General features: G+C 39.8%; 1 protein-coding gene across 1 annotated transcript; it reads left to right on the top strand.

Annotated features, from left to right (window-relative positions):
* The first annotated feature begins 5,848 nt into the window (after window positions 1-5,848).
* Window positions 5,849-13,975, top strand: MS4A2 (membrane spanning 4-domains A2). The gene is made up of 7 exons (XM_033206120.1): window positions 5,849-6,113; window positions 6,985-7,114; window positions 7,628-7,762; window positions 10,032-10,088; window positions 10,639-10,800; window positions 11,189-11,287; window positions 12,826-13,975. Exons 1-7 carry the CDS (start codon window positions 6,058-6,060, stop codon window positions 12,922-12,924), a joined length of 738 nt encoding a protein of 245 aa, XP_033062011.1. The 5' UTR covers window positions 5,849-6,057; the 3' UTR covers window positions 12,925-13,975.
* Window positions 13,976-27,436: the final 13,461 nt, after the last annotated feature.

The raw sequence follows: 27,436 nt of genomic DNA, 5'->3' as shown, positions 1-27,436 counted from the left end.
AGGCTTATTACACTTAGCAAATGTCTTCCAGGTTATCCATTGTGTTGCAGATGGTAGGATTTCCTTTTTTTTTTTTTTTTTTAAAAAAAAAGACTGAATAATATTGCATTGTATGTATTTAGGACACATCCATTCATGGATATTTAGGTTGTTTCCACATCTTAGCTATTCTGAATAACGCTTCAATGAACACGGGATCCTGGTATTAATTCTCTTAAATATAGAAAAGTAGGATTGATGGATCATATGGTAGTTCTATATTTAATTTTTGCTGAAACCTCCATACAGTTTTTCATAGCTGCTGCACCATTTTACATTCCCCCCAACGGTGTACAAGAATTCCAATTTCTTCACATCCTCGCCAATACTTATTATTTATTTACATTTTACTAATGGTCATCCTAACAGGTATGAGGTGATATCTCATTTTGGCTTTGATTTACATTTCCCCAGTGATTAGTGATGTTGAGCATCTTTTCATCTACCCACTGGCCATATGTATGTCTTTTTTGGAGAAAGGTCTATTCAAGTACTTTGCCTACTTTTAAAATTGGGTTATTGTTGTTTGTTTGATTGTTTAACTACTGAGTTGTAAAAGTTTCTTATATATTTTGGATGTTAATCCTTATCAGATAGATTATTTACAAATACTTCTCCCATTCTATGGGTTGTCCCCTTATTTTTTTTGATTGTTTCCTTTGCTGTGCAAAAAGTTTTTAGTTTGATTTATTTCTACTTGCCTATTTTTGCTTTTGTTTCTTTGCTTTTGGTGTGGTTCAGTGGTGATAAATTTCCTCAGCTTTTGTTTGTCTAGGAAAGTATTTATCTCTCCTTCATTCCTGAAGAATGGTTTTGCCAATAGTAATATTCCTGGTTGGTGGTGGTTTTTTTTTTTTGTCTCTCTCAGCACTTTGGATATATCATCCCACTTACTTCTGGTCTTCAAAGTTTCTGCTGAAAAATTCTTCTAATATTTTTATGGGGACACCACTGTATTAACAAGTCACTTTTCTTTTGCTGCTTTCAAAATTCTCACTTTGCCCTTGACCTTTGATAATTTATTGTAATGTATCTCAGTGTGGATATCTTGGTATCTTATTTGGGGTCCACTGGGCCTTCTAGGGGCCCATTTGGGGATTTCTAGATGCCCTTAGATTTGGAAAATTTCTTTTATTATTTTTTGAATAAGCTTTCTTTCTTTTTCTCTCCCTTCATTTTCCAAGAATCCTATAATTTCTATACTGACTCACATAATGGTGTCCCATAAGTCCTTTAAGCTTTTCTTTTTTTTTTTTTTTTTCTGTCGCCAAGGCTGGAATGCAGTGGCATAATCTCTGCTCACTGCAAACTCCACCTCCCGGGTTCATGCCATTCTCTTGCCTCAGCCTCCTGAGTAGCTGGGACTACAGATGTCCACCACCATGCCCTGATACTTGTTTTTTTTTTGTATTTTTAGTAGAGATGGGTTTTCACCATGTTAGCCAGGATGGTCTCGATCTCCTGACCTTGTGATCCACCCGTTTCAGCCTCCTAAAGTGCATGGATTACAGGCGTGAGCCACCACACCAGGCCCCTTTAAGCTTTTTTTGTTTTACTCTTTTTATTCTTTTCATTTCTCTAGATAATTTCAGTAAACTTTCTTCAAGTTCACTGACCTTTTCTTCTGCTTACTCTAGTCTGCTGTGGAACCTACCTAGTTGATTTCAACTATTGTGTTCTTCAGCTCTATGATTTCTATTTGATACTTTTAAATCTTTCTATCTCTCTTGAAATTCTCACATTCGTGCATATTCTCCTGACTTTATTTTGCATTTTTACGATGGTTGTTTTGATTTCTCTGTCAGGTATATCACATATCTTTGTATCCTTGTGGTCACTTTCTGTAAACTTATTCTATTTTTTTGAGCATATTTTTCTGTTTCTTCATTGTCCTTGACTCTTGTGTTGATGTTTGCACCATAGTCTTATAGAAGGGACTCATATAGGAGAAGCACTTCACCAATCTGCCAGTCTAGACATTCTGGGAGCATCTCAAGTCCAGATGCTATCTCAGACTGTTACTTCTGTTCTCAGTGGCTCCTAGGCCTTTGGAATATGGCAGGACCCATAAATGCTCTGAGATGGTTGAGGCAGAGCCAGTGCCTTGGGCAGCCCTCAGAAAAATCAGACTGTTGAACATATGGTTCTCTCTTTTTCTTTCCCTTCTCAGGGAGCTGGGTTTTTGTTTTGTTTTGTTTTGTTTTTTTGGGAAAGGGGGCAGTTGTGGTTCAGTGTTGTTCTCTTTGTTTTGCTTATTTGCTTTGCCCTGAGATGGAAGGGGGGAATGTGGCATGTACTAGCTTGCTATTCAAACAGCAGCCTTTGTTCTTAATGATGCCCATGTGTCTAGGGTATGCCAAGTCCTGTCTGCCCTTGCCTGAGATAGGCAAGACAGAAGTAAATGCCTCAGCAAATCCCAGAAACATTAGAATGCTGGAATTATGGCCCCAGTGTTTTCATTCCTTCACCAAGGAGAAGCTTGAGGAATCGTCACACCGTTTTCCACAATGGTTGAACTAATTTACACTCCTACCAACAGTCTAAAAGTTTTCTTATTTCTCTGCATCCTTGCCAGCATCTGTTCAGTTTCCAGACTTTTTAATGATCACCATTCTAACCCGTGCAAGATGGTATCTCATCGTGGTTTTGATTTGCATTTCTCTAATGACCAGTGATGATGAGCTTTTTTACATATGTTTGTTGGTCACATAAATGTTTTATTTTGAGAAGTGTCTGTTCATATCCTTTGCCCACTTTTTGATGGGGTTGTTTATTTTTTTCTTGTAAATTTGTTTAAGTTCCTTGTAGATTCTGGATAGTAGACCTTTGTCAGATGGATAGATTGCAAAAATTTTCTGCCATTCTGTAGGTTGCCAGTTCACTCAGATGATAGTTTCTTTTGCTGAACAGAAGCCCTTTAGTTTAATTAGCTCCCATTTGTCAATTTTGCCTTTTGTTGCATTTGCTTTTGGTGTTTAGTCATGAAGTCTTTGCCCATGCCTATGTCCTGAATGGTATTGCCTAGGTTTTCTTCTAGGGTTTTTATGGTTTTAGATTTTACTTTTAAGGCTTTAATCTGAGATAGTATAAATTTCAACTTGTAACACGCAAATTCATACATATTTATCTTATTTTAATGCTCAATTTAGAGCATTCAGTTTGAGAAAACAATTGCTCATGTGGGATACGAAAGCAAATTTTTTGTAAGTTTCAAAAAAAAAAAAATAAATCTAGTATGTAACTGAAAGAGGAAACCTTGCTTGTCAAAGAGGAAGCCAGAGATGTGGGGTGGGTGAAATGCGTGTGCAAAGACCGTGCTAGAGGAGGAAAGATACATGGTAGGGAAGGGGTGTTAACTCTGTTATCTCTTCTTTTCAGGTAGCAGCATGGTTAAAACTCATCTTGATAATTTTGCCTCACCAAAAAAGCCAGTCGTTTTGTCATATGTTTCAATGTTATTATTATGAAAGATGACAAAACATGACTGTAGGGAACCAAAGTGTAGGCATAGAAGATAATAAGTAACACGAAGGGGCAAGGAGGTGGTTGTGAAAATTGGAATAGGAAACAATTTGGAGTCCATAAGGTATGACAGGTTCTGATTTGCATTTTGCAAGGTTCTGTTGACAATTCTCACAAAACAGCATCGTGTGCAAACACCAAAGACCATCTTCAGTTTGTTTCCAGTCTAAATCTCAACTTCAATTCCTTATTATTTGCTGCACAAATAATGAACTACTATAAACTACTAGGAAATGCCACACAGAACTATGACTTCAGGACTTTGCCCAGCAGGTGTGGGGTAATTTCACTAAGAAAGAGGCAATAAGGCTGGGTGTGGTGGCTCACACCTGTAATCCCAGCACTTTGGGAGGCTGAGGCGGGTGGATCACCTGAGGTCGGGAGTTCAATCCAGCCTGACCAACACGGAGAAACACTGTCTCTACTAAAAACACAAAATCATCCGGGTGTGGTGGCGCATACCTGTAATCCCAGCTACTCCGGAGGCTGAGGCAGGCGAATAGCTTGAATCCAGAAGGTGGAGGTTGCGGTGAGCCGAGATCGCACCATTGCACTCCAGCTTGGGCAATAAGAGCGGAACTCCATTAAAAAAAAAAAAAAAAAGAAAGAAAGAAAAAGAAAAAGAAAGAAAGATAAAATGAAAATTCGTGGCTGGGCACAGTGGCTCACTCCTGTAATCACAGCACTTTGGGAGGCCGAGGTGAATGAGTCACCTGAGGCCAGGAATTCAAGACCATCCTGGCCAACATGGTGAAACCCTGTCTCTACTAAAAATTCAAAAATATTAGCCCCGTGTAGCTGCACACTCCTGTAGTCCCAGCTACTTGGGGGGCTGAAGCAGGAGAATTGCTTGAATCTGGGAGGTGGAGGCTGCAGTGAGCTGAGATTGTGCCATTGCACTCCAGCCTGGGTGACAGAGTGAGACTCTGTCTCAAAAAAAAGAAAAACAAGACAATAGAAAAATGTTGATGCTATCATTTTAATTTTAAGTCTGGTCTCAAATGTTACCTTCTCAGGGAATTCCTTCCCTGAACTCTACATATCCCCTATCAGGTAGAATTGTTATACCCTTCTATGTGTTCCAACATCCTCTAGCCTCCAACATATTGGGTAATAACATATCATTTGTCTTTGTTCTATTCTGCTTGATTGTGGACTAGAAGGACCTGGGATTTTGGCATTCATCTGTGCATGCACAGTGATAAGCGCAGTGCCTGGCATGGAACATTAAGTTCTTTTTGGATGAACGTGTAAGTGAGTAATCTCTATTCCTTAATTCCAATAGCACCTTGGTTAGGTCCACCAATTCCTGAAGACACCATGGGAAGATGACACCTGAGTTAATCAACTTGACTACAAAAGTTATACAAATATGTCTTTTAGTATCCTCTGTTTATGTAAATATCTTAGTTTTCAACAAAAATACTTTCTTTTTCACATCCCCCCCTAAAAAAACCACACATGATTAGAGGTGTGATTTTTAGTATCTTCAAAATTATTGAAGAGCCATTCAAGGTTATGTTTACAATTAAACTGAAATAAAAGAGATTAAAACCTTCTGTGAATCTTATCTGTACTGATTTTACTATGGTCTAGCTAGTTACGGTACAATGATCACATGGTTTAGCCCTGATTCTAACTTAGGCATACTGTTCAATCCAATGCTGTTTAGATTTGCTAGTGGGATTTGTTATAAAGTTCATGCCTCTCAGTGTTTTCACTATCCCATTCATGCCATTGTAAAGATCTAAGCACCATCAGTCTAATAATTTAGCAGACAAGGGAGTCTTCTTAGCTTTTACACACTATCAGGTGTGGTTCACAGTAGTTATAATGCAGCCTGTTGTATTTCCAAGACCATCTGCTGCAGAGAATCACGTAAACAGTTTCCAAAAGACAGAAAGAGAGAGAAAGATGATAGATATTAACGTCAGAGATGGATCTGGAGATTCAGAGACTAACACACACTCACTCACATACAAAAACAGCACTTCAGTTTTGGGTCCATGTGTGAAACCAAGTATGCCTTAAACAAGGAAGACAAGCTTTTCAAAAGTGCAGTTGGAGAACTTCTGCCAGAGAAATGGCTGAATTAGGACACAAGGGGGGAAAATTCCAGAAGAAGGGTACATCTCTTTCTTTTCTGCAGTTCGTTCTCACCTTCTCAATTCCTAGTAAAATGTCTCATTTTCAGGTTCTGTAAATCCTGCTAGTCTCAGGCAAAATTATGCTCCAGGAGTCTCAAATTTTCTTATTTCATATAAGTCTTTATTTAGTAGACTTCTCAATTTTTCTATTCATTACAAGTGAAAGCCTGTTGATCTTAATCAGCCAGGAAACTTATCTGTCTGGCAAATGACACATGTATAAAGATAATCATCAATGTCATGAGGTAACCCATTTCAACTGCCTATTCAGAGCATGCAGTAAGAGGAAATCCACCAAGTCTCAATATAACAATATTCTTTACTCCTGGATAGCTCAGTTAATGAAAAAATGGACACAGAAAGTAATCAGAGAGCAAATCTTTCTCTCCCACAAGAGCCGTCCAGGTAGGTACAGGGTATTATTTTTTTCTACTCTCAGTCACTTAGTGGCAGGGGAAGTCCTAGTTACAGTGCTTAGGAGATGAAACTTTATTGATTTAGGCATGGATCCATCTAGTTTAATTAATATATTGGGTATGAGGAAGCTACTTGCCGTACTTTCCAAGAGATTCTCTCTCCCTGGAAGGGAACATTTTTACTCAGCTTGTAAAGTGGAAGTAACAGATTTTCTCACATTAGAAGCTCATTTTCTGGGTATGAGACAGGAGAGTTCATACTAGGTATGTAGATCTCTTGCTTCTGTGTCTGATGTGTGCTGCAGGACACATATCCTTCACACATGCTTTTGTAAATACTTTATAAAGTAACCTGCTTCTTGATTGGTCTTTATGATCCACAAGCTGTGGGATGCTTCTTTGAAGATGAAAATAGTAAGAGTCCCATCTAGCCATTCAAAGTCATCCCTTCATTGCATTCTGTGTACATGAAGTTGGGGTTTGTTACTGACATAATATATTCAGATACATTTCTATGTTAAAAGGATTGTGAGATGCATAGGTAACTGTGTTTATTTTCAGTTTTACTTATCAACATAGATGAATGAGAAAGAACTTGAAAGTAACACTGGATTAAGAATAGGAAAATTTGGCATGGATTTTGTTCCATTTTGTCCCATCTAATCACTTGGATAGTGTTCAGGTGTTCTTGGTCAGTTACTTGGATGCTCTGAGTTTTAGTTTCTTAGTGATTACAATGAAGATTTGAGTTACAGGATGGCTTTGAAAAAATAAACAAAACTCCCCTTTCTGTCAGTCGAGGATGTTGCACAGGGAGTTAGAGAATGTTCTTATGACTGAATTGCTTTTAAATTTCACAGTGTGTCTGCATTTGAAGTCTTGGCAGTATCTCCCCAGGAAGAATCTTCAGGCGGACTATTGAAGTCAGCCTCATCCCCACCACAGCATACATGGCTGACAGTTTTGAAAAAAGAGCAGGAGTTTCTGGGGGTGAGTGAGCCTCCTCCAACTTTGACTTGAGTAAGGGTTGGGTCTAGAAAAGAATACTGAGTTGCATCAACTGTTTTCCCACTTGGATTCATGAGAGGTGGCAGGTCCTCTAAAAAACATGGTAGATAAAGAGTTGATACTAACTGGGCCCTTTTGGGAACAGAGAAGCATTTCCTCAAAAAGACTTTAAATTGCTAGGATGAGAATGGCCAATAGGAGTGAAGAATTCATCATCTTTATCTTTACTTAGATGTAAAGAACAATTACTGATGTTCAACATGAGTACGTACATAAAGGTGCATGGAGAAAAGTATTGGTCATCCATGCATTAGGTAGTGCTTATATCAATTCCTATAGCGGCCGGGGTATTCTGGAAAATCTTACGTGTGGATCACTTCTCAAGACAGTCTAGGACACTAAAGCAGTTTCTCATGTTCGGCCTCTATTATTAAAAAATGGTACAATCTTGGGAAAATATTTTGATTTTCATGAAATTCATGTGTTTTTCTATAGGTAACACAAATTCTGATCGGTATGATATGCCTGTGTTTTGGAACAGTTGTCTGCTCTGTACTTGATATTTCACACATTGAGGGAGACATTTTTTCATCATTTAAAGCAGGTTATCCATTCTGGGGAGCCATGTTTGTGAGTATATATCTATAATAGTTTCTGAAATAACGTTGAACATAGGTCTCTCTTGCTAAGAACTAACCAGTTATTTCCAGTATTAAGATGATATTTATAATTCCTAACATAGATATGCTCATTAACAACAACAAAACATTCTTTTTATAATTAACATTGGGTTAAACATTTAGCCCACAGTTTTATCTGATGAGAAACCTGAATCTAATTCAAGTTAAATGACTTGCCTAAGCGACACCTGGCTGATAGTAACTGAACCTAAACTTTCAGAATCCAACTGCAAGAACATACCTCTAGCACTATTCATCAATAAAGTTATACGATGACTACATACAGCTTTATATGTCAACTAAAAATAATAACAGAGGCTGAGCACGGTGGCTCACGCCTGTAATCCCAGCACTTTGGGAGGCTGAGGTGGGTGGATCACCTGAGGTCAGGAGTTCGAGACCAGCCTGGCCAACATGGTGAAACCTCGTCTCTACTAAATATAAAAAATTAGCTGAGTGTGATAGTGCATGCCTGTAATCCCAGCTACTTGAGAGGCTGAGGCAGGAGACTTGTTTGAACCTGGGAGGCAGAGGTTGCAGTGAGCTGAGATTGTGCCATTGCGCTCCAGCCTGGGCAATAAGAGCAAAACTCTGTCTCAAAATAATAATAATAGAAAACAAAGTTATCTTCATGAAAAATGAGGAAAGAGATTGCTGGGATGAGAAAAATTAAGATCAATGGGCATATGGTGACCTTCTATGCCCTAGAAACTTTTAGGTATTTTCTCATGGCATCTCTTTTACTCAATGTTCTATGTGGAAAAACAGGTGGATGAGTGAGATAATAAGGTGTATAACTTTTTAAAGGTCTAACTGACATATAATAAATTGCAAGTATTTCAGGTGTACAATTTGCTAACCTTTGACACACATAGACACACATGAAAACATCACCGCATTAATACAATGTATGTATCTATCATTTCCAAAAGCTTCCCTGTGTATCTTTGTAATTCTTTCTTCCTCCCTCCACTCCTTCTCCTCTCATCCCCAAGAAACCATTGATCTGCTTTCTGTGAATATAAATTAACTTACATTTTTTAATATAAGTATGTTCTCTTTACTGTTTGTCTTCCTTCGCTGCAGTTATTTTGAGATTATTCATGTTTTTTCATTATATTGATACTTCATTCATGAGAATACATTTTAATTCTAAACTATATCACATTCACTTTGCATTCTGCTAAATCCTTAGTGCTCAGATGACTTGTTCAGGACTCTCCTTGAACCTCCATCTCTGTTATAATTGAAACTTGTCTCTACTGTCTTTTTATTTCAAACACAGCTTATTAGGTGTCTCTCAACCCATCAAACTCACAATCTGAGTCTTTAGGAGATTGCTTTGAATTTGTGCTATTGACTTATATTTATATCAAATATGTAAATGTTTGGTAAAAATATCATCATGTACATTTTCATAATTACTCTATATTCACATGATATATGTCAAACTCTGGAAATATGCATGCCACAGACACATGTTTCTTGCCTAGAGGAGCTGATGGAAGATGCACATACAAATAGACAACTGCAATAGAATGAGAGTGGTAGTCTAACAGATTCATGCCCCTGATGTTGCTGGACATTGCTACTCCAAGATTAACCCCTGCATTGTCAGGGTTAGCATCTCCTAGGAGTCTCATGTAAATGAAGAATTTCATGCTCCATCCAGGACCTAATGAATAAGAATCTGCATTTTAGCAAGACCCTCACATGATTCATATACACTTTTTTTTCTGTTAGATGGAGTCTCACTCTTTTCACCCAGGCTGGAGTGCAGTGGCATGATCTTGGCTCACTGCTACCTCCACCTCCCGGGTTCAAGCGATTCTCCTGTCTCAGCCTCCCTAACAGCTGGGACTACAGGCACACGCCACCATGCCTGGCTAATTTTTGTATTTTTAGTAGAGACGGGGTTTTGCCCTATTCGTCAGGCTGGTCTCGAACTCCTGACCTCAGGCAATCCCCCCGCCTCGGCCTCCCAAAGTGCTGGGATTACAGACATGAGCCACCACACCCAGCCTTATTCGTATACACATTTACTTTTGAGGAGCACTCTACAGAAAGTAAGAATAAGGAAATACTGGGTTCACAGGTGACATTAATAAGTAACTTTATCAAGTACCCCAAATTGTACCTATGTTTGGAAGATGGGGTTACAAAGGACACATTGAAAACAAGAAACTCATTGTGGCTCTTTTTTCCTCCTTTTTGAACAGTTTTCTATTTCTGGAATTTTGTCAATTTTATCTGAAAGGAGAAATGCCACATCTCTGGTGAGTTGCCTGTTTCTGTCTTTGTTCCTCTTTGAAAAGGTAAGAAGAACGGAGTTTGAGGAGTCTTAAGGGGAACATTCTTTGTCTCCTATATTATAGTGAATGTGGATATATGACTTTGTTTCAATCTATTTTGTGTCCTGGGGCTTTTTGCAACAGAAGTTGGATATAATCATTAGAAACATAAATTGTACCATTTAACATACAATGAAGTTTATGTTTACCTTGATGCTCGCTCTAAAAAAAAGTGTCCCCACACCGGCATTGTCCTTGTAGGTATATTCACATGATCAAATAAATAATTAGTTTTCAATTAAGAAGGAGATTTGAGGAAAGACCGTATGTGTCCATGTGGTTCCTGAATGCAGTCCATCGAGAAAGAAATATATGCTCATTAAACAATGCGGCCATTTTCAGGGCTTCCCTTTTTAACCAAAATTTGGAAGCAATGTGGAATTTACTGACTGCATCCAGCCCTGAAATGAAGATAGGTTTATTGAATGTGCCAGCAAGTGCAGGTCCAGGTCTGAGTGTTCCTTATTATCATCAGGCGAGAGGAAGCCTGGGAGCAAACGCTGCCAGCAGCATAGCTGGGGCAACAGGAATTACCATCCTGATCGTCAACCTGAAGAAGAGCTCGGCTTATATCCACATCCACAGTTGCCAGAAATATTTTTCGACCGAAAAGTGCTTTGTGGCTTCCTTTTCCGCTGTATGTATTTTTTTGTGTGGGAAGACTAAGATTCTGGGTCCTAATGTAAGTAAGAAGCCCTCTTTTCTTGTTCCATGAACACCATCCTTTTCTGTAACCTCCATTACATAGTATAGTGTTGTGTAAGTTCACACAGTCCAGGGAGATGCTGGCTGCCCGCTCCCCTCAATCCAGGCAAATTCCTTGGGGTTAAAATTATCTACTACAAGTAACCATCTCTGGGTTTTCCTGTGTCTGCGTGTGTGTGTGTGTGTGTGTGTGTGTGTGTCACTTTAGAAGGACTGGTCAGATGATGGGGAGATGAAAGCAGGAGATGCTTTAAGAAAATAAACTTTTGGGGCACCTACCATGTGACTCTTGTTGTTTATTGTTTGTTGCTGTTCAACAGGAAATGGTAGTGATGATGCTGTTTCTCACCATTCTGGGACTTGGTAGTGCTCTGTCACTCACCATCTATGGAGCTGGGGAAGAACTCAAAGGAAATAAGGTAGGTAGAAGCCTGATATAAAATCCTGAATGACAGGTTAAAGAATTGGAGCTTTATTCCTTAAAAATATGGGCTGGGTTTTCTGAAACATTTCTTCCAGAAAATAGTTTCTCCAGGTTTTATTATTTTGGTTTCCAAATCTCACATTTTAAATCACATTTTATACTCATAAGTAGCACACATTTCATAGTATATCCCCTCTGAATGAGGGTTGGGAAAATAGGATCTGTATAATGTCAGAAAATATGGATGCCTTAAAGTGTGTGGAGCATGAGAGACACATGTGCAGGAGGCTTGTGAGGAAACTACCCAGGTATCTGGCCTTGTTTTCTGCCCCAGAAGTAACCGCCTATTCCTGTTTCTGTTTTATTCCTTTATTTCTTGACTTTTCCTTTCCAACTTGCTCTAAAACCTCAATATTCTTTCCTTTCTGATTCATGACTACCAACTGTTTCCACTTGCCTCACCCGCCCATTATACCTTTGATGAGAACCACCAGCACCTGGTGCTCACGTACTTGCCCATGTCTGATGGATGAAACATACGCTGTCCATCTGTCCACTTTCCCGAGGCATTTAAGTCTAGCCACCTTTTAAAATCACTCTCGTCCATTTAAGTCTAGCCACCTTTTAAAATCACTCTGGGCACGGTGGCTCAGGCCTGTAATCCCAGCACTTTGTGAGGCCAAGGAGGGTGGATCATTTGAAGTCAGGAGTTCGAAACCAGCCTGACCAAATGGCAAAACCAAATCTCTACTAAAAAGTACAACAAAACAAAACAACAACAATGAAAACAAAAAAGGAAACATTAGCCCAGTGTGTTGGCAGGTTCCTGAGGTTTCAGCTCCCCAGGAGGCTGAGGCAGGATAATCGCTTGAGCCCAAGAGGTGGAGGTTAAGTGAGCCGAGATCATGCCGCTGCACCCTAGCCTGGGCGACAGAGCCAGACTTGGTCTTAAAAAAAAAAAAAAAAAGTAGCCAGGCCAGTGGCTCATGCTTATACTTCCAGCACTTTGGGAGGTTAAGCTGGAGAATCATTTGAGGTCACGAATTGGAGACCAGCCTGGCCAACATGGTGAAACCCTGTTTCTACTAAAAATACAAAACTTAGCAGGGCATGGGGATGCACGCCTATAATTTCAGCTACTCATGAGGATGAAGCAGAAGAATTGCTTGAACCTGGGAGGCAGAAGTTGCAGTGAGCTGAGATCGTGGCTACTCCACTCCAGCTTGGGTGACATAGTGAGACTCCGTCTCCAAAAAAAAAAAAAATCACTCTCTTCCAAAGATAGATAAATAAGCAGCAGATATACTAAGGAATAACCTCACCAACTTGTCATCGACTGACATGATTTCTTTTGGGCCCACTTAGCCAGTCAGTCTGGTTTGGTTTTCTGGAACTGAAAGAAATAATTAGAGTGTAATGACAGAGAGTGTGAGAGTCAGAAAGACAAAAGTAGATGAGTTAAGTCTCTTGAGCAAGACTTCTAGGGATGGGAAATTTGTGGTGATTGATATGAAATGATTTTTCCCTTATCAGGTTCCAGATGATCGTGTTTATGAAGAATTAAACATATATTCAGCTATTTACAGTGAGTTGGAAGATCGAGGGGAAATGTCTCCTCCCACTGATTTATAAGAATCACATGTCCAGGACACTCTGATTCACAGCCAAGAATCCAGAAGGCCAAGGTCTTGTTAAGGGGCTACTGGAAAAATTTCTATTCTCTCCACAGCCTGCCAATTTTACATTAGATTTATTCGCCAGATGAGAATATTTTGTTTTTGTTGCTTCTGTTCCCCTTAATATTCTCCTTCCATTTGTAGATATGATAGACTCCTATTTTTCTTGTTTTATATTATGACTTCACATACCTCTCTGCTGGAATGTCAACATGTAATAAGCAAGATTTAACTGTTTGATTATAACTGTGCAAATACAGAACACCAGAAGGCTGGCTCAAAGTTGAGTTAAACTTTGACAGTTTGATAATATTTGGTTCTTACGTTTTTTTTTTTTATTTTTTAGCATTCCTAATAGTTACAGTTGGGCATGGTTTGTACCACACACCCATACCCACACAGTCACACACACATATATATAACTTACACTATATATAACTTTCTATGTAAATATTTTACCACCAGTCAATAATACATTCTTGCAGTGTATTGCATGAAGTTTTATAAAAATCTGTATAATTGCCTAAATCACCAGCACATTCACTGACATGGTATTGTTAGATAATGTTTGCAGATTGATAAGTAGGAAGTGGGGAATTTTATTAAGTTACCCATTGTCTGGGGAGGTAGATAGGTAAAAACAGGGAAATTGCAAGTGGAGTGATCATTTAGTGAGACATTTGTGAAAAAAAGAAGAATAAATTAAGACCTGAGCTGAAATAAAGGGAGTGGAAATGGAAATAATGGTTATATCTAAAACGTGTAGAAAAAGAGTAACTGGTAGACTTTGTTAACAAATTAAAGAATAAAGTTAGACAAGCAACTGGTTGACTAATACATTAAGTGTTTGAGTCTAAGATGAAAGGAGAACACTGGTTATGCTGAACAAAATGATAAAAAGGACCAGGCACAGAGGCTCACGCCTGCTATTCCAGCACTTCGGGAGGCCGAGGCAGGCAGATCACGAGGTCAGGAGTTTGAGACCAGCCTGGCCAACATAGTGAAACCCCATCTCTACTAAAAATACAAAAATTAGCTGGATATGGTGGCATGCGCCTGTAGTCCTAGCCACTGGGGAGGCTGAGGCAGGAGAATCACTTGAACCCAGGAGGCAGAGGCTGCGGTGAGCTGAGATGGCGCCATTGCACTCCAGCCTGGGTGACAGAGTGAGACTCCGTCCCCTCCAACCCCCCAAAAAAAAAAAGTGAATGAAGCACACTTACTTGAATTTCCATTATATCTCCAGCCTTCTGCTGAAAGCCTAACTTGTGTTACTTCATTTTAATCTATGAAACAAACTCTTGGGGTAAGAAATACCTCTTTTTTAAAACTGTAAGCGTCTTTACATAACAACAATGAAAACAATTTGCCAAGACCACTTAGCCACGAGAGTATGGAGCTGGGATTTAAACCCAGGCTGGCTTCACTTTAGTGTCTGTGCTCCTCCTACTTGGCTTAACTACCTGTCTTAGCTATGGGAGTTGTGAAATTAATGAACACTCTCCTCAAAATGATTGTGCATTTGAGATAGAAAACATGGAGCATTAATTGGTGGTACAGTTCTATGTAGTTATCTCTACATAACCATTTAAAAAAAAAAAAACCTAGACACAAGAACTAACTTCTTTACACCTCACACTCCAGTCCTTGGAAATCACCTATTTCCAGGTCTCTGGTATCACCTGATATCTTGGGCTCTCTTCTACTAGGGTTTGTAACAGATGGAAGATGTCTACTTCTTTTAGAATTCCTCTCTGAAGGGAGGATGATACTCTGAATATGGAGTGCCCACTTGATTATCTTAGGTTTTATTACAGAATAAAGACTCTTGCTTCTAGAGGTGTCATGGCCTGAACTATGTTCCCCTCAGAGTTTATATGTTGAAGTCCTAAGCGCCAGGACCTCAGAATGTGACTTATTTGGAGACATCATCTTTAAAGAGTAATTAAATTAAAATGAGATATTCAGGGTGGACCCTAACTCAATATGAATAATATTCTTGTAAGAAGAGGAGTTCAGGACACAAGCATGTACAGAAGGAAGACTATGTGAAGACAGAAAGAAAACAGCTATTTACAAGCCAGTAAGAGAGGCCTGGAACAGATCCTTCCCTTACAGTCCTCAGAAGAAACCAACCCTGCTAAAGCCTTGATTTTAGGCTTGCTATAGCCTACAGATCTGTAAAAAATAAATTTCTATTGTTTAAGCCACCCAGTCTGTGGTACTTTGTCATTGCAGCTGTAGCAAACTAATATAAATAGGATGAAAATTAGCAGTCTGAGCAACACCAAAATTCCCAGTTAAGGATAACCAAGACATTTGGAATTAGATTGTCTCCTCAAAGCAAACTGCAGCAATTTCTCAAGGAGAATTTAAAAGCCCAGGTGATAAATGAGCCTCAGACCCACAGGTATCTCTCTCTTCTTCGGATAAATCTAAAGAGAGAATAATGAAAAGAGATTGACCATACTAATTTACAAGATTTAAAATAAATGCACGGCCAGGAGTGGTGTCTTACTCCTGTAATCCCAGCACTTTGGGAGGCCGTGCATGGAGGGTGGATCACCTAAGGTCAGGAGTTCAAGAACCTATTAAATCAGAATTGCCAAAAGAGTGAGCCTGTTGAGGGGGATAAAGCAACTCCTTCTTGGATGCTAATTCACCACGTTTGTAACCAGCAAAAAGGGTCTGGCTGCTTGCTGAACTTCTTTCTTACAGAATGACACCAAAATAATAATGCGTTATGATAAGAAAGAGTGATATTCCTTTATTATCCGTTCTAGGTAGGGGGAAGAGTACAGAGCAATTCCACTCTTCGATTTGTGGAGGGTACGCAGGGTGTTTTAAAGAAAGGGTTTGGAATACAGAAGAGAGAAGGGGCTAGGAGGTACCAGGTGTCACGACTTGCTCCGGTGTCTCCTCTTGAATTATTGTCTCATTTGGTGAAGGGGTTGGCACCTGGATCCTGCCAGGTTATAAATTAGTTGCAGTCAGTCTGATTGTCACCTGGAGTGGATTCCATCCTTGAAGTAATCTTTTACTGGAGACAGAATTCCAGAAGTGCCTGGTCCCTATCAGGATCTGACCCATGAAACTTCCAAGAAAAGGTAGGACCAGATAAGAGAGCATGGTGTGTGCTTAACAAGTATGTAGGTAAATAAATGTGCGTAAGTCGTGGGAGCATAGCACGGGAAATGAAAGGGAGTGGAGGTTCACAAAACATTCTGAGCCTGGATTTAAAGACGAGAGGTAACACATACGCAGTTTGTCTCAAAGTTGTATCTTGAGACTGGGATGGGAAAGAGGAAAGGAAAAGATAAAAAGTTTAAAATGCAGCTTGAGGCTAGGTTGCCGGGCTGCTAGGCTGCTTGGCTGCGTGTTGACTTCTGATTGACCCCTGTTCTGGGAATGCCTCTAAGATTTCTACTTTATCTACTGTTACTATAAATCCTGCCTTTAAGGAGATGTACACAATGTTCTTGCCTTTCCCTGGGACATCGACTTCAATTGTCCTATTGTTACCAATCACAGGTTCTTAGACTCTCATGTAATAAGGGGCATGAGGCCCAACAAGTTTCCCAGTCAAGGCCTTTATTAAGGGCTTGTGTTGGAATAAAAGGGAGCCAGCGCTGGAGTTAAAGTTCTCGTGCTGTCTCCCTAAAGGCTGTGCATTGTGGTGCCTTAATACATTTATGCCTCATGCTCCATTATTAGAATGCTAAGATGTGGGAGTTATTCGTATCCTATTGCTCAAGGTCATCACCAAGGTCTGATTGCAAAAATTCAAAATATTGAAACCTCAGGCACAAGGGGGTTAAGGAGAGTGACATGCATAATTCATGCATGTCACCACGTGTGTGGGGTGCAGTGCAGGGTGCACAGGTATAGTAAGAAGTAATGCTAACACATAAATGACATGGTTAGAAAATGGCAAATAAGCCTCTCCCTGGGTGGGGATTTTAGTATTATAAGGAGGCAAAGGTAAAGACCAGTCATCCTTCTGGTGTTGTGCACATGAGGGTGATAGGGTTAAATTCTTTGAGTGAAATCTATGTTGGAAGGCCATTTGCTCTAGCTTTTCAAAGGTCCTCCAATCAGAGGACCTTGAATGAAATGTATGGGACAGTATCTTGGCTTGTAAGGTTTTTTCCATCAACAGGGCTGGCACTAGAGGAAGTGGGAGTGCAAGATCTTGTCAATGAAAAGAGTTAAACTGTAAAATATTTTAAATTTGTTCTGAGTCAAATATGAGAAGCAATGATCCATGACACAGCCTCCCAGGGGTCTTGAGAACATGTGCCCAAGGAGACTGGGATACAGCTTGGCTTTAAATCTTTTGGGGGAGGCATATGACATCAGGCAATACATGTAACATGTACATTGGTTCAGACCAAAAAGGTGGGACAACTTGAAGGACAGAATTCAAAGATTTTTTGATTGACAATTTGGTTGAAAGAGTTTATTATCCCAGCACTTTGGGAGGCCGAGACGGGCGGATCACGAGGTCAGGAGATTGAGACCATCCTGGCTAACACGGTGAAACCCCGTCTCTACTAAAAATACGAAAAACTAGCCGGGCGAGGTGGCGGGCGCCTGTGGTCCCAGCTACTCGGGAGGCTGAGGCAGGAGAATGGCGTAAACCCGGGAGGCGGAGCTTGCAGTGAGCTGAGATCCGGCCACTGCACTCCAGACCGGGCGACAGAGCAAGACTCCGTCTCAAAAAAAAAAAAAAAAAAAAAAAGAAAGAGTTTATTACCTAAAGACTTGAAATCAATAGAAGTGAGTGTCTAGGTTAAGATAAGGGGTTGTGGAGATCAAGATTCTTATGCAGATGAAGCCTCCAGGTAGCAGGCTTCAGAGAGAATAGATTGTAAAGGTTTATCAGACTTTAAAAGGAGCCACACTCTTAGTTGATTCTCTTCTGAACCAGGAAAAAGACCGGGAAAGGGAAGGAGATTCTCTACAGAATGTAGATTTTTCTCCACAAGAGACAGCTTTATAGGGTCGTGTCAAAATATGTAAAATATATTACAGAAATATATTTTGGGATAAGATACTGCAATTTTTTTCAGAGCTTGTTGGCTTTTGCAAACCAAAGGTATCTGAGACAGGTCTCAATCAATTTAGATGTTTATTTTGCCAAAATTAAGGATATGCCCATGACACAGCCCCAGGAGTTCCTGAGAACATGGGTCCAAAGTGGTTGGGCTACAGCTTGGTTTTATACATTTTAGGGAGACATAAGACATCAATCAATATATGTAAGATGTACATTGGTTTGGTCCCGAAAGGCAAGACAACTTAGAGCAGGCATGGGGATGGAAAAGGGAGAAGGTGGAGTGTTGGTTGGGAGGCTTCCAGGTCATAGGTGGATTCAATGATTTTCTGATTGCCAGTTGATTGAAAGAGTTTATCTAAAGACCTGGAATCAGTAGAAGGCAGTGTCTGTGTTAAGATAAGCTGTTGTAGAGACCAAGGTTTTTACTATGTAGATGAGGCCTCCAGGTAGCAGGCTTCAGAGAGAATAGACTGTAAGTGTTTCTTATTAGACTTTGCAAGGTGCCAGAATCTTCCTTGATTCTCTCTTGGATCAGGAAAAAGAGCTGGAAAAAGAAAGGGATTGTCTACAGAATGTAGATTTTCCTCACAAGAGACAGATTTGCAGGGCCATTTCAAGAAACATCAAGGAAATATATTTTGGGGTAAAATACTTTGATTTCTTTCAGGGCCAGCTATCTGTCATGTTGGTATCCTATTATTATAAAGAGTCTGCTTTGCCAGTCTTAAGGTCACTGTTTTAATGTGAATGTTGGTCAGTTGTGCCTGAATTCCAAAGGGAGGAGGGTATAATGAGGCCTATCCAACCAATCATTCCAACCATGGCCTGAATTTGTGTTTTAGGCTAACTTTTGAATGTCCTTGGCCAAAAGGAGTGGTCTATTCAGTTATTTGGGGGGTGACAGGGAAGCTTAGAATTTTATTTTTGGTTTATGCTGTCATGTGATTCTATGCTACAGAGGGTTGGAATTTGGTGTCTTATTGCTACAGACAGTCTGTTTTGTCATTCTTAAGGTCTTGGTATTAATGTTAATGCTGGTCAGTTGTGCTTGAATTCCAAAGGGAGGAGATTATAATGAGGCATGTCCTACCTCCCTTCCCATCACGGCCTGAACTAGACTTTCAGGTTTAGTTTGGAATACCCTTGGCCAAGAAGTGAGTTCTCTAAGTCAGTTGGGGAACTTAGGATTTTATTTTTGGTTTCCAGTCTGGATGGTCTAGTTGGGATCTCCAGCAGCTATAGGGCGTTTACCAGTCCGTAGTACAGGCCTTAGTGGGATGGGGCATGCTGGGGCTTCTTTATTGAAGGTTATGGAGGAGGTGATGCAGGAACTCCTGGCCAAATTGAAATAGGGAAGTTGCAGGTTGAAGCCTCTGTCCACTGTTGCCCGATATTGCTAGGCCAGCCAGCAGCAGCAGTGTGGAGTCCTGGGGAGCCACCTGATCTGCCATGAGCACTGCATTCTGCCCTCTTCTTGGGCTGTGTCCCAGCACCCCAGGGGCAGCATGCAGGACAAGCAGGTCTGAAAAAAATGCATTAGTGGGGTTGGGAGTGCCGAGTACCATTCCTATTGTGTCTTTGTACACATTCATTCCCTACAGTATATAAACCCTGGATCTGGCGGTAATGGCACAGCAATCCATCGTCTTGTCACTTTGCTGTATGTGACATAGTCATGGCTTCTGTTCCTAAGTCTCTATTAAATGATTCTTTCTGAGAAACTGGGTATGTCAGCCTCTTTCTTTGGTCTCTCAGATTTCTTGAAGTTTGGGGGTAGGATTGCATAGACTTTATTGCCATGGAATACCTGTCTAGTTTAAGATACATTGAGTGTGGTCAATGTCAAAGCCTGAAATTTTGATACACAAATGATCTGCCTATCACTAGGAACCCCCTCTAATGACGACATAGAGTAGAAAAACTGACTCTCAAGTGATCTTGATGTTCTGGTGTTGATATTTTGGAAAAGCTTTTCCTTCTCCAAATACTTTTTTCCCCCTTTCTGTAGGTACTCTAGACTATGATTGGTATTAAATATTTCCTTTTAGGAATAGTGGGATATTTAACTATATTTTTAAAAGAGGACAATATGATTTTGTTTTGCTGCCATATTGCCTCTTCATTCTGAGGAGCATATTTGTGACCATATATCTCTCCCATTTACTTCTAAAATTAAATAATTACCCCATTAATTCTTCAGACAATTATTGCATGCTCATCTGGGCCAGCCGTATAACTTTTATAAGTTATTACAATTCACACATATAAGACAACATCTCTTTTGAGGAGCTGGCAATCCAAAGGAGCCCAATACATGAATCAGAGCAAATCCGGAGCAAGTTCTAACTGTTCAGGAAGAGTTGCCTTGGTATTTGGACCTCTGGGTGCTATAACGGTCATGAAAATCCTTGTGGAAGAAGCAAAACTGTTGAAGTGTGAAATGAGAGGCAGACCTGAGAAGACTTGACTAATCTGCAAGGGATTCTGGGGTGAGGATGACCCTTCAGACTGTTCTTTTTTTTTTTTGAGACAGAGCTGGAGTGCAGTAGCGCCAGCTCGGCTCACTGCAAGTTCCGCCTTTTGAGTTCACGCCATTCTCCTGCCTCAGCCTCCCAAGTAGCTGAGAATACAGGTGCCCGCCACCACGCCCAGCTAATTTTGTTTTTGTGTTTTTAGTAGAGACGGGGTTTCACCGTGTTAGCCAGGATGGTCTCGCTCTCCTGACCTCGCGATCCGTCCACCTTGGCCTCCCAAAGTGCTGGGATTACAGGCCTTAGCCAATGTGCCCAGTCCATACTGTTCTTACCATGTAGAAATGGCCAAGCTTGTTTATACTCCTGCCTTTCTCAGTCATCTGATATGGCTTGCCTGGGAGGTTTTGACATGAGTTGAAGCATCTCTCTAAATTTGAGGCAGACCAATACAGAGTTTGCTCACTGCATTTCTCACCCCTGGGAAGTAAGTCCTTCCTTGAAGGGGCATCTGGGCCAGCACATCTTCATATTCACCTGAAGATCAATCCTGAAAATGGCATGTGACAAGGGCATGCCAAGGGCACTGGGTGATTGAGCCATAAAGGAGGATTTGACCCCAGGTGCAACAGTGAAGTCTTAATTTTCCATTTTGCAATCTTCTGTTTCAGTTTTAGCAACATTGTTGCACTTCTCGAACTCAATTTTGAGTCTGAATTTGAAAATAAGCCTGACTGAGGGCCTGGGAATGCAATTCCGGCATTCTCGATCTTTTCTAAGACACCAGGAGAAAACTGGGACATTTCACTCAGTCAGAGAGGAGTAGATCCTCGTATTATTTTTCCTTGGAAATTCACGTTTTTCTCTTCTCTAATGGATAACCATCATATTGAAGAATAATGTTTCTGTAAACTGTCAATTGCATTATTTTTCTATCATTGTTTGTGACAGGGGATTAATGTGAAAATGAACTATTGTGCCATTCTGTAGATGCTGTGTTAGAATGTCTTTGATAAAACCCTGAAACTTGCTGTTCTTGCCTTATCAACAAAGTTCTCCTACAGTGAGAGAAAAGTAGGTCACAGCGAAGTAGGTCAGAAGGACAAGAAATGGCAAGAGATTCTTGTTGGCTGTTCTAAACGTTTTTCATCCAGTTATCTCCTAGGTTTATTTCAGGAGTCTTATCAAAAATAGGAGCTAACAAGTCCTATTGGTTGTAAAACTGGTTCAAGTTGGAAATATATCACTCATGAAAAATTGACTCCTGACTTATTTAAAAAATCAATATGAAAAACCAAATTTTGAAAACACAGACCCTGAGAGGTAAAATTTGTGGTGTCCAAGAGGATGTTGAGCATGTTCTTACTCATATGTGGGATCTAAAAAAACATTGAGTTCCTAGAAAAAGAGACTAAAATTATGGTTATTAGGGGGTTGGATAGGTAGTAGGAAGGGGAGGATAGGGAGAGATTGGTTAATGAATACAAAATTGCAGGTAGATAGGAAGAATAAGTTCTAGTGTTCTTTAGCACTGTAGGGTGAATATAGTTAACAATCATTTATATGTTTAAAAAGAGAATTTTGAATGTTCCCAATACAAAGAAATGATACATGTTTGAGTTGATGGATATGCTAATTGCCTTTATTTGATCACTGTACAGTATACACAGGTCTGAAAATATCACTCTGTTCCCCATAAATATGCACGATTATGTGTCAACTAAAACTAAAAGGAAAAAAAGTGGATTGTGAGATTTTCTCCAGCAGAAATATGGTTACAGGATAAAAAAGGAGTAATTCTAAACACTGTTTATTGAATCTTAGAACTTAACGCATATGCCTGTTATTCGGAAGATTTATAAAACCCAAATGAAAGATGACAGGATTCTAGAATAGCTTAGTTATTTATGGCATTTAGGGAAGCACTTAGAACAATAAAAAGGCTTTTCAAAGCAAACTTAGTGATTTAAAAGCCAAGATTAAATATGCAAATTAGAGAGACCCTGTCTGCTTGTGACTACTACACTGCTAAAAGTTGGATAAACATTTAACACATTAGGTTGCCAATAGAATGAGTTACTCCAGGTTAAAGTAGAATTACAAGGAAAGAGCCAGATAAACAAGCTTCTCTCCTGTGTTCCATCTGCCTGTAAATTTCTTCTGTAAAATGTGTATAATAGAACCTATCTCATAAGGTCACTGTGAGAAATCACTGAGTTAATAAATGTAAACTATGTAGAAGAGTGCCTAGGGATGAGAATGTACCCCAAAAAAACATTGAGTTCCTAGAAGAAGAGAGTAGAATTGTGGTTATTAGAGTCTTGGTTGGGTAGCAGGGAGGGGATGATAGGGAGACACACACACATACACACACACACTTATTGCTATTCTAATTACCTGACAAAGGTAATAATCACCTCTCTCTTTTAAAGTAAAATCCACAAGGATACAGCCCAGGAGCAATGAGGAGATTACTATTGATTTCATTCATCAATTCACAAATTATTTATGAAGGGGCATACTTCCTAGAGCTCATTTTCACTCCGGAAGACACAAACTTGAACAAGAAGTTCTCTGCCCTTAAAGGAGGCAAATCAGAAAATAAGCATGTTGAAAACGAAATGCATTCATACATGTATACACATATGCATAGATACAGTTATACATATGTCATAAATATAATCTTAGGAAGTGAATAATACTGTGAAGAAAATCTATTTAAGTAATAGGATAGAGAGTAACTAGTAGGTGGGGTGAGAGCCTGGTAACTGCGTGACTCTGGGCCTTTTGCTGAATCTTACTTTGCTTGTGTTCCCTCACCTGCAAATGGAGATAGTAACAGTATCTGTCTCACATCTTGTGGGAAAAACTGGTGTCACAATTTATGTATGAAACTCAGATATAATGATGGCAAAGTGATGATAATGTTGATGATAGTGATGATAATGTAGTTAAAGCTCAAAATTATTATTATACAGTAGACGGGGAACCTGAGGAAGTGATGTGAGAGCTGAAATCTGCATTTTGACAGGCATAGAGCCATACATGAAAATCTGAGGGAGAATCCTAAGCTGAACGAGCAAGAATTGCATGCACCATAAAACCAGCCCAGCCTCTTCATCTGAAGGATAGAGAGATTCTCTGAAGCCATGTTGAGGTTTTTACATTGTATTAGTCAGGGTTCTCTAGAGGGACAGAACTAATAGGATAAATGTATACATGAAGGGAAGTTTATTAGGAGAATTGAGTCACATGATCACAAGGGCAGCCTGCAAGCTGAGGAGCCAGGAAACCAGTCCGAGTCCCAAAACCTCAGAAGTAGGGAAGCCGATAATGCAGACTTCAGTCTGTGGCTGAAGGCCTGAGAGCCCTTGGCAAATCACTAGTGTAAGTCCAAGAGTCCAAAAGCTGAAGAACTTGGAGTCTGATGTTCAAGGGCAGGAAATATCCAGCAAAAGAGTAAGATGGAGGCCAGAAGACTTAGCGAGTGTAGTCTTTCCATGTTCCTCCACCTGCTTTATTCTAGCTGAACTGGCAGCTGATGAGATGGTGCCCCCCAGATTGAGGATGGGTCTGCCTCTCCCAGTCCACTGACTGAAATGTTAATCTCTTTTGACAACCCCCTCACAGACACACCCAGGAACGATGCTTTGCATCCTTCAATCAAGTGGATACTCAGTATTAACCATCACATACATCTGTCATTAGATTTATACCTATTTTATATTTTTGATGCTTCTGTAAATTGTATAATAGTTGATATTAAGATGATTATCAGTATACAGAAACAATTTTGTATTGGCATTGAAGTATTGGATCATGTCATTTGCTAATTAATATTTCTTTCCAATCAATATATTCTATATTTAAAATAATATTTATTTATTCATTCATTATTTATTTATGTACTTATTTTTTTAGAGACAAGCTCTTACTCTGTTGCCCAGACTTCATTGCAGTGATGCAAGCATAGCTCACTGCAGGTTTAAACTCCTGGACTCAATCCATCCTCTCACCTCAGCCTTCAAAGTATCTTTCTAATTTATTTTTAGAGCAGTTTTAGATTTACAGAAAAATTAAGCAGAGTACAGAGAGTTCCCCAATACTCCTCTGCCCTCAACAGTTTCCCCTTTTATTAACATCTTGCAATTGTGTGGTATATTTGCTACACTTGATAAACCACAATTATGGGGTAGTTAGGATGACAAAAATAGCATAAAAAAAAAAAGACATACACCACTGAATCATATAGCTGAATGGGCACCTTCTCTGATTTTTTTTTTTTCTTTTTTACACTCAATTATTTACCAGATTTGAGTTCCTCTTTCAAAATAGCCTCATTTTCCTATGAAAAAGTGCAAAATGAACTTTTCAGGATGGTTCTATCATCTCCAGGTTCAATGGATAGCATGTCTCTAAGGATAAGTGAATATAGCAAAATTTATTTCAGGGAACACTGAGGGTCCCCAAGACCTTTACATGGTCCATGATATCAAAACTATTTTCACAGTAATGCTAAAACATTACTTAGCCTTTTTACTCTTCTTGTCTCACAAGTGAATTGTCAAATATTTTAGAAGCTACCTTAACTATTATATGACAACAGGTTAAACAATGAATCAAAATTAGAATCTAGATGTTTTCTATTAAGTCTCGCATTAAAAGACTTGTAAAAGTGTAATGTGATGCCACACATGTAGGATGTTTTCTTTCTGTTTTGTTTGTTTAGAAAACTTATTATATGTTATTAAATGTTATTTAACATAATTGGTTTATTACTATCTTTAAATAATAAACATTTTATAATTTTCTCAGTATTAATTTCTAATACAGTAGATAACTGTTAGATACAACTTACAAAACCAAAAACTTTTGGGGGCCTTCAATCATTCTTAAGAGTGAAAACTTTTAAGATCGAAATATTTGAGAATTGCTGAGATAATCAATTAAGTCTGTCCCACTGACCGTATTGATTGATTCAGGCAAATATGGACCAAAGTTTGAAATGCTTGGACAAGAGGTCTTCTTTTCAGGCCGGGCGCGGTGGCTCAAGCCTGTAATCCCAGCACTTTGGGAGGCTGAGACGGGCGGATCACGAGGTTAGGAGATCGAGACCATCCTGGCTAACACGGTGAAACTCCGTCTCTACTAAAAAATACAAAAAACTAGCCAGGCGCGGTGATGGGCGCCTGTAGTGCCAGCAACTCGGGAGGCTGAGGCAGGAGAATGGCTTAAACCCAGGAGGCGGAGCTTGCAGTGAGCTGAGATCCGGCCACTGCACTCCAGCCTGGGCAGCAGAGCGAGACTCCGTCTCAAAAAAAAAAAAAAAAAAAAAGAGGTCTTCTTTTCCTCTATTATGTGGTACACACATCTGAGAGCTAGACCTCTGAAATCTTTGGTGTTTTTAAAAAGGCATTCAGCCTGAAGATGCAGCCATCACTCAGAGAAGAGCAGAATTCAGAAGAGTAGGAAATTGGATGTGGAGCACTTGTGATATCTTGAATTTCTCCAGCAAACTATTCTTAAGGTCTGCCCTACTTGTGAGCTTTTACATGTGTAAGCCAGCAGTTACTCACTGTTGGGTTTGTGATCATCTTACACAATCTAGTGAGAATGAGAAAATGGTTAGATGAGTGAGGTGAAAGAAAGAGATGAGTGAGATTGACAGGCTACAAGTTCCAGTGAGATTGCCAGGCTACAAATTCCAGGGGGTTGCCTGGCACCTAAGCATTTTGGGGAAGGTGGGGAACCAAGTATAAGTCAATTAAATAAAAGTAGTAGATTTCTTCTTCTTCCTCTCATAAGTGGATTTTATTTCATTTTTAAAAAATAGATCACTGAAGCTGGTGGAAAGAAGCATAAGCCCATTTACAAATCAGCCACTTATATAGCATGATCATCCACAGGAGGAAAAGGACAAAAATCTGTTTATATAATGGGGTCATTTAATCCAGGGGCCCCCAACCCCCAGGCCGTGGACTGGTGGCCTGCTAGGAACTGGGCCACACAGCAGGAGGTAAGCAGCAGGCAACCAGGGAAGCTAGATCTGTATTTACAGTCACTCCCATTGGTCACATCACTGCCTGAGCTCCTGCCAGATCAGCAACTGCATTAGATCCTCATGGGAGTGTGAACCCTATTGTGAACTCGCATGTGAGGGATCTAGGCTCCGTGCTCATTATGAGAATCTAACGTCTAATGGTCTGAGGTGGAGCTGAGGCAGTGACGCTAGTGCTGGGGAGCGGCTGCCAGTACAGATTAACATTAGCAGAGAGGTTTGACTGCACAGAGACCGTAATAAATCAATTGCTTGCAGACTCATATGAAAACCCTATCAGTGAGTGGCAAGTGACAATTATTCGCTGCATCTGTTGGCAGGCTTTATAGTGCCAGGTGAATTAATATACTTAAAAGTGATGTACTTAAAAGTTGATATACTTAAAAGTGAGTGGATGGCCTTAAAATTATGTTTGAGACAACTTCAAATCTCTGTACGTTCTAAATTAAGGCGGAATCTCCTGAGATTGCCACAAAAGCACTGAAAAGCCTGCTTCCATTTCCAACATCCTATCTTTATGAAGCAGGGTTTTCAGCAGTGACTGCAACCAATATGGTATTATAGAGTAGATTGGACATAAGCAGCATGCTTTGGGCGTCACTCTCTCCCATTGCCCCCAGACGGGACCATTTAGTTGCAGGAAAACAAACACGGCTCCCACTGATTCTACATTACGGTGACTTCTGTAATTATTTCATTATATGTTACAACATAATAATAATAGAAAAAAAGCACACAATACATTTAATGAACTAGAGTCATCCTGAAACCATCCCCCCTGCCGTAGTCCATGGAAAAATTGTATTCCACAAAACTGGTCCCTGGTGCCAAAAGATTGGGACTGCTGATTTAATCCTTACCACTAGAAACAACAACAACA

Source organism: Trachypithecus francoisi, unplaced genomic scaffold (assembly GCF_009764315.1).
Source record: "Trachypithecus francoisi isolate TF-2019V2 unplaced genomic scaffold, Tfra_2.0 Lachesis_group8, whole genome shotgun sequence".
NCBI lineage: Eukaryota > Metazoa > Chordata > Mammalia > Primates > Cercopithecidae > Trachypithecus > Trachypithecus francoisi.
The sequence above is the reverse complement of the archived record's forward strand: the minus strand, read 5'-3'. Positions and strand labels throughout refer to the sequence as shown.